At 57.2% G+C, this 7,335-nt stretch overlaps 1 protein-coding gene across 1 annotated transcript; it reads right to left on the reverse strand.

The window, feature by feature from the left end:
* Positions 1–4,307: 4,307 nt before the first annotated feature.
* IUM83_09283 (uncharacterized protein) lies at positions 4,308–5,633 on the reverse strand (the record flags this gene model as incomplete). The annotated part of the gene is made up of 1 exon (XM_067933713.1): positions 4,308–5,633. The coding sequence occupies one exon, from the start codon at positions 5,631–5,633 to the stop codon at positions 4,308–4,310; it is 1,326 nt and encodes a 441-aa protein (XP_067799801.1).
* Between the last annotated feature and the right edge of the window lie 1,702 nt (positions 5,634–7,335).

A 7,335-nucleotide genomic window follows, 5' to 3' on the forward strand; every position in this document is an offset into this window, starting at 1 on the left:
CAAGGAACTGCCTCAGTTCCTTGACACTTGAAGGCGTTGGCCATTCATTTATCACTCTGACCTTTTCCGGGTCAGGGCGAACACCATTCTTCCCTACGAGACACCCGAGGACGGGTATCTCGCTCGCCCCGAAGATACACTTCTTCAGGTTCGCGTAGAGCTTATGCTTTCGCATAAGCTCAGTAGCTTCCGGAGATGCACCCTGTGCATCTCTACGTCGGTCTTCCCGTCCACAGCCCGGCTGTGGATGAATACATCATCGAAGTAGCTCGGTGCGAAGTCGCGCACCGAGCACAACAAGTGCGTCACGCACCTGTTGAAAGTCGCAGGGGCATTCTTAAGCCCCTGTGGCATTACTAGCCATTCCCAGAGCATGCCGCTTGGCGTGCTCACTGCCGTGAGAGGGATATCGCTCTCACGCATTAGGATCTGATAGAATCCATCTCGCAAGTCGAGAGCACTGTAAACGGTGCTCCCGGCCATCGAATCGATGATAACATCTTTTCGTGGTATCGGCGTCTGCGCCGGTACCGTCGCATCGTTCAGCTTGTTGTAGGCATGAACGATGCGCCATCCGCCCTGTGGCTTCTTGACACAGAACGTCGGAGCACTGTGCGGGGACTTTGCTTCCCGCACTTGTCCTGCTTTACGACGACTTTCAAAGAAGTCGTCGATCGCTTTCACTTGCTCTCGCGGCAGTGGCCACTGCCGCGTGACACAGTGCTTCGTGCCCGGCACGAGATCAATCTCGTGCTGAATGCCCTTATCCTGCGGAAGCTCCGCAGGAATGTCTTCCGGGAGTACATCTTTGTACTCCCTCAACAATTCGTAATAGGGACTCGACTTCAGCGGGTCCCAACCTTGTTCCTCGAAGCGCTCTCGCTTCGTCTTCGCACTGAGAGTGTCTTCACTCTCAGTGGTACTTCCCATGAAGAGCTGTCTCAGCTCTTCGCTCTCGCTCTCCGTTCTTTCGCTGTCCGAAAGAACGCAGACTTGCTCGATGCGTCCATCGTGCAAGTCGCGTGTGAAGCGCTTCCAGCCATGAGCTGGAAGCGAAGTCAACTCCGACGCCGTCGTCGGAGGACTAGCGAGTTCCATGTCACGATACTGGAATCCAGTATCGGTGCGCGTCAAGACGCTTAGCGTCTTGACATTCGGCGTCACCACCGCAGTCTGCCCAGCAGACAGTTCTTGTAGCGTCTCGGTCCCGGACCGAGACTTGCGCAGCGTTTTCCGCTTGCGCCGTCTTCTTGTTGTGCGGAGCCCGGCTCCGCACAGTTGTTCTTCTTGTCCAGGCCCGGCCGTGGACAGTCGTTCGCCGGCGGACCCTGTCCGCGGGCGCGCGGTATCGAGCCCGGCTTGACCGCATTTTCCTTCGTGCAGCCCGGCTGCACGGTAATGTGTCCCTTCGCCGGCAGACCCTGTCTGCGGGCGCGCGATATCAAGCCCGGCTTGATCGCATGGCGCTTCGTCGTGCAGCCCGGCTGCACGACAGCATGCAAATTGCGTCAGTGCGGTACGTTTGCAACCGTCCGCACTGTTTGCAGCGTCAACTCCCGGAGTTGACACGCCTTCGTCACCTCGACGCCATTCATTGGCGGATCCCCTCATGACCGAGGGTGCGTCGGCTCCCGGAGCCGACGCGTCGTCGTCGACCTGACCGCTTCGGGTCAGGGACTGTCCCTTACACGCTTGAACGTGGGTGTTGGTTCCCGGAACCAACACATCTTTTTCTTCCGACGTCGGCAGCATTGCCGACGTGGATTTCTCTTGTGCGCATCCACGCGCACCCCTTGGGCACCCCGGGACAGCGGCATTAAACGCTGTCTCGACTGGCGAGTCGCGCGCACCTGCTGGTGCGTGCGCTGCGGTAACAGGGCCACCGCGCTCTGTTCCGCAGTCGCGACCGAAGCCCACGAGCGTGCGCTTCTTCCAGTCAATTACCGGATCATGCCGTGCAAGCCACGGCATGCCCATAACAACGTCGAACTTATCGTCCAGGTCCAGGACGATAAAGTGTTCGACAAACACCCGTTGTTTGTACGAGAAGCGCACGTTCACGACGCGCTTCTCGGTCTTTACGATGGCACCTGTTGCCAGTCGTACCTCCAAAAGACTTCGAGGTACCTTTACCTCCTCGAAGTCAAGTCTCGGCAGGCTCCGTAGTCGAACAAAGTTGTTCGACGCCCCTGAATCCACCAAAGCTCGAAGAGAGTCACTCGCTCTCTTCGAGTAAACCTTCAAGATGACTAGGTTCGGCCTGTCATCTTGTTTCTTGCAGTGAGAGCTGGTCTCACTGGGGGCTGCAGTCCTCAGTGTCGCGTGCCCGATGTCGGCACGCGCGACTGCATTACCAGTAGGGCGCCCCGCGCCTACTGGATGTTCACGTTTTTTGTTTGTTCGCGGCGATGCCCAGCATCGCCACGACGGCCACTATTGTAGTGCACGGGAGCCGTGCACTCTCTGGCAAAGTGACCGATCCTTCCGCAACGGAAGCATCGCACGTTACCTCCCTGCTGCTGGTAACCAGCAGTTGTTGCGCTCGAGAGGTCCATTGGCTCCGGACCTCCCGTCCTCGCTACCGGGCGTGGTTGCGGCCTCGGCACGTTCACATGCAGTTTAGCCTGCCGCAGGCTAAACTCTTCTTGCATGGCAAGAGTGATCGCAGCTTCGAGAGTACTCGGGTACTCTCGGAAGAGATAGGTCTTCACAGGCCCATCTCTAAGTCCTTTCATGAACGTGACGACCTTGGTCGCCTCGTCAATCGGGTTAGTCACGATATTTGATACTAAATATCGTGCGCGCTGCGCGTAAGCATGGACATCATGCTTACCCTGCTGAAGGTCGAGGAACTCCGCCCTCGACCGGAACTCGTTTTGCGGGGGCTCAAACGCTTGTTTGAGCTCCTCCTTGAATACTTCGTACGTGCTGAAGCACGTAGGATCGGAGAGTCGGCGTCCATACGCCCAACTCCTTGCGCGTCCGCCAAGGCAGGACATGGCGAACGCGACCTTCGACAGCGGGTCGACGATGCGTCGAGCCGCTATGGCTGTGTCGAGTTCGACAAGCCATCGGAGGAGAGGCTCGCCCTCTCTTCCCACGTAATTGCTTACGCTCAACTTTAATGGTTGAGCACGCGGTGTCGTCCCTGACGACGCCGTCACTGAGGAAGCAGCATCACGCTGCTCCTTCATGATGAAGCCCAGAGCAACACCATGTTGCTCCGTCGGCGATAGCGTACGCAGCATCGTAGCTATCGCCGCTTCTCCAATGACTGTTGACAGTCGTTGGAGGGCCTCCCACTCTGGGTCAGACAGGTGGGGGCAGTCAGCGCGTGCAACATGCGTTGCAGGCGTGTTGGAGCTCTCCATGGGCACCTCCGTGCTCATGTGGTTCTCGGCTCCGCGTTCGTACGCCGCGTACGAACGTCAAGTAGTCGGTCGTTAGACGGACTACAAAGTGCTACCAGGTGTAGTGGGTCTAACTTGACTCACTACTTTAGCTTACACGTTGCGCAACGTGTATGAGGAAGCGTAAGTACTTAGTAATTACTTAGGCTAATTATATTTGAATACACAAATATAAGTTAAGTAACAAAAGGATTCCAAGTGACTTAGATTAGGTAAAATGAGAACTGTATTGTTTGTAAATTGATCTTCCTCTAAAATCTGCTCAAAACTGTTTATCATCTATGAAAGGGTTGGCAGCGGCTGGCTGTCAGAGCCCCGCTAATATGCATGTCTCTGATTGGTAGAAAGATGCTGCTTTCTACCAATAGGATCTTTTGGGTATGTGTGGACCACTCACTGTGGTGGTCCACTTCAATGTATCCATCGGTGTGTCTTACACCAATGTGAGGAAGTATCCAAAACGTTTAACAGATAACCTATCTGTTAAATTCACAAGTGGCTTGCAGCCACTTGTACGTGTAACCCCGTTACACCGTTGATCGAATGCGCTGACGCGCCGCCGGAGTAGGCGAAGGAGCGGTAGGTGCCGACCGCGGCGGAACCGTATACGATGAGGCGACACTCGACGGCGCAGGGGACGAAGGCTGGCCAAGGTTAGCAGGAGCACCAGAAGCTGTAGTGGACGAAGGTCCCCCCGCGGGAGTCGACGAAGAGGTCGCAACCACAGACGCGGACGACCCCGAGGACGTGGAACCAGACCCCGTTGAGCCACCGTCAGCCCCCGCCAAAGCAACATCATCCGGAGGGAAGGGGCGGCGCGCCTAGCCTCGGCCTCAACCTGCGCCTCGAGGCTACGGATCAAGTCCGCTGTGTTCATGGACCCCCCGACGGACGTGATTACGGACGCCAGCCGGCCGGACATACGCGCCGAGCTTGTTCGCGTCCCAGAGGCGCCTCGCGCAACAGACACCGCCAAACAGCTGCTCGTTCATCACGATTACGGGGCGTCCGCGCGAGTTCCTCCTCGAGCCCAACCACCCGGGTGCTGAGACGATGAACGCGCGCGGCACCCGTCGTTTGCTGCCTCGCGGCTTGATCACGCGCCTCACGTAGACCGTCGCGGAAGCGGTCTGCACGAGAAGATGCGCGAAGCTCCTCCGCCTGGGCCCGAGTCAAGTCAGCTTGGGCGGCGATGCGCGCTGCTTCGGAGGAGGATAGAGAAGCTTTAAGGTCGCGGATTCGGGCCAAGTCGCGCTGGCGCTCCTCCGCGTGAGCGACCAGCAACCCGCGACGGACATCGGCTTCCAAAGGGGTGTTTAATTGACGCGCCGACTCGGTTTCGCGCTGGCTGCGCACGAGCTGGTCTCGTGCGTCACGGAGCTCTTCGACCACAGCGTCATGCTGACGACCGTGCTCGACGGATTCGCTCAAAGCCTGGTCACGCTCAGCCATTACCGTCTCAAGCTGCGCGTTCACAGCGGGCAGGGCCGCCCGCGTGCTTGCGAGGTCGGCTTGAACGGTTGCCATCCCGCGATCAGGAGGCGCTTGAGCATCGGGCAACGGAGTGGACGATACACTGGGGACAGTCGGCGGGGGAGTGACGAGGGCGAGACGAGCCTCCAACTCTGCAACACGAGTCTGCGTGGCCTGGAGCTCGGCCTGCAGACGATACTCGTACTCCAGAGACGACTGCTCGAGGACGCGGTAACGAGTTTCGAAACTGTCGGCGTGATCCGCACGATCACGAAGGTGGACAGCGACGTCTTCTAGCCTGCCGTTCTCGCGCTGCAAACTCTCGAGCCTCTCGTGCAACTCGTTTACAGTCGCCGCGCCCAGAGCAAAGCCTTCACGGGCTCGCTGCCACAACGCCCGATTGCGGTCATGTAGCGTCGACGCGTGAGCGGCCAGGCCGGCGTTGTAAGCCGTGGCCAGCTCGCAATACTCGCGCAGCCTAGCGACCCCGTGCTCCAAACCGGTGGCGTCGATTAGGAGTGACGCCACCGATTTATCGGGGTCTTCAATCGATGGTAGCTGGACGGGGAGTGCTTGCGGGACCGGAGGATGGCGTGTACCCAACGCACAGACGCGACAACTGCCAGAACCGACGTCTTCGGGGTCGACGTCAACCGTGGAGTCACTGCTCTCGCTATCGAGGCTGGACGGCATGGCGAAGACCCACGTGAGGACAGAAGGGGTGTGCGGGAAGCCTACCAGGCAAAACATGAAACAGATGAGCAGGGAAAGCAGGAGGCATACGGGTCCTGCTGCAACGCACCCACCTGGAGAGTGCGCACGTGCACCAGCGGGACGGCTGTGGTGAAGCGGACCGCGAGACGAGAAGTGACGAGCAAGGCGCGCCAGAGGACCGTTGCCCAGAGTGAAGGAACGCGATCGGTACGGAATCTTCTGCGGAAAGGGGTGAAAGACGCTCCAGGCGCCAAGTCTGAATCGGAGCCGTTATTCGGGGCTCTAGGACGACCTCACTTTAGTGACATCCCGCTTGAATGACCCCGTCTCAGGTCTGGGACGACCCCGTCCTAGGAACCCCTGAGACGCGGTCCGGAGGACCCCGTCTCAGAGATCCAGCATCTTAAATCAGGGTATGCGTCATCGAAGTAGGGTTAGGCATGGAACCGTAGCTAGCAATCTTCAAGTAGTCAGTCGGGAGCATAGGATAGGTGTAAGGCTCAGTCCCGAATCTTCTTTGTGCCGCTCAAGTGGATTTCTCCCTTGCGGTCCAAGGCTTCCGAGTGCCGACGAGCAGAGCCGCCCCGATAACGCCCCCCCCCGTCCCTCGGTCGTCGGTGTACTCACCCTCAGACCCGTGCCCAACAGGAGGGACACGTTAAACGATACCGCTCAAGCACGCCCGATAACGCGTCGCTGAAGGCGAAGACCCGTGCCGGCCCCGATAACGCCGCACAAGACCGCGTCGGCCCCGATAACGCCACGCACCCCAATGACGCGACGCACCGATAACTGCACGTGTTCAAGGGCAAGAAAGGAGAAAAGACGGATCGAGAACAAGACCGTCCCAGTAAGGAAGACTTCACGCTCCAAGCTTGAGCTACTCGTTACCCTATCCTGAGATACGCTACTCAAGTCCCGGGGAAATACCCGACGCACCCACCGACAGTGGACGCGACGGGTTTGTGCGAGGACGACATTGCAGATTTCTGTGAGGGCGCTACTCCACAAAGGTAGGTGTGTGGTGTTGGGTAGAAAGTGTGATGTAGAATGGTGAGGAAGGGGTGTTGTTGGGATGTTGATGAGGGTGTGGTTTTGGATGAAGTGGGTGTGGAGGATGGTAGTTGTGATGGGTAGGTTGTGGTTGAATGTGGTAGATGAAAATGGGAAGGTAGGTGTGTGGTGTTGGGTAGAAAGTGTGATGTAGAATGGTGAGGAAGGGGTGTTGGTGTGAGATGTTGATGTGGGCGTGGTTTAGGGTTTAGGGTTTAGGGTTTAGCGTTTAGGGTTTAGGGTTTAGGGTTTCGGGTTTAGGGTTTAGGGTTTAGGGTTTAGGGTTTAGGTTTTAGGGTTTATGGCTTAGGGTTTAGGGTTTAGGTTTTAGGGTTTAGGGTTTAGGGTTTAGGGTTTAGGGTTTAGGGTTTAGGGTTTAGGGTTTAGGGTTTAGGGTTTAGGGTTTAGGGTTTAGGGTTTAGGGTTTAGGGTTTAGGGTTTAGGGTTTAGGGTTTAGGGTTTAGGGTTTAGGGTTTAGGGTTTAGGGTTTAGGGTTTAGGGTTTAGGGTTTAGGGTTTAGGGTTTAGGGTTTAGGGTTTAGGGTTTAGGGTTTAGGGTTTAGGGTTTAGGGTTTAGGGTTTAGGGTTTAGGGTTTAGGGTTTAGGGTTTAGGGTTTAGGGTTTAGGTTTAGGGTTTAGGGTTTAGGTTAACAGGTTTAGGAACGAAGTGGCTACTGAGGGTTACG

This window comes from Phytophthora cinnamomi (genome assembly GCF_018691715.1).
Source record: "Phytophthora cinnamomi strain GKB4 chromosome Unknown Contig3, whole genome shotgun sequence".
Classification (NCBI taxonomy): domain Eukaryota; phylum Oomycota; class Peronosporomycetes; order Peronosporales; family Peronosporaceae; genus Phytophthora; species Phytophthora cinnamomi.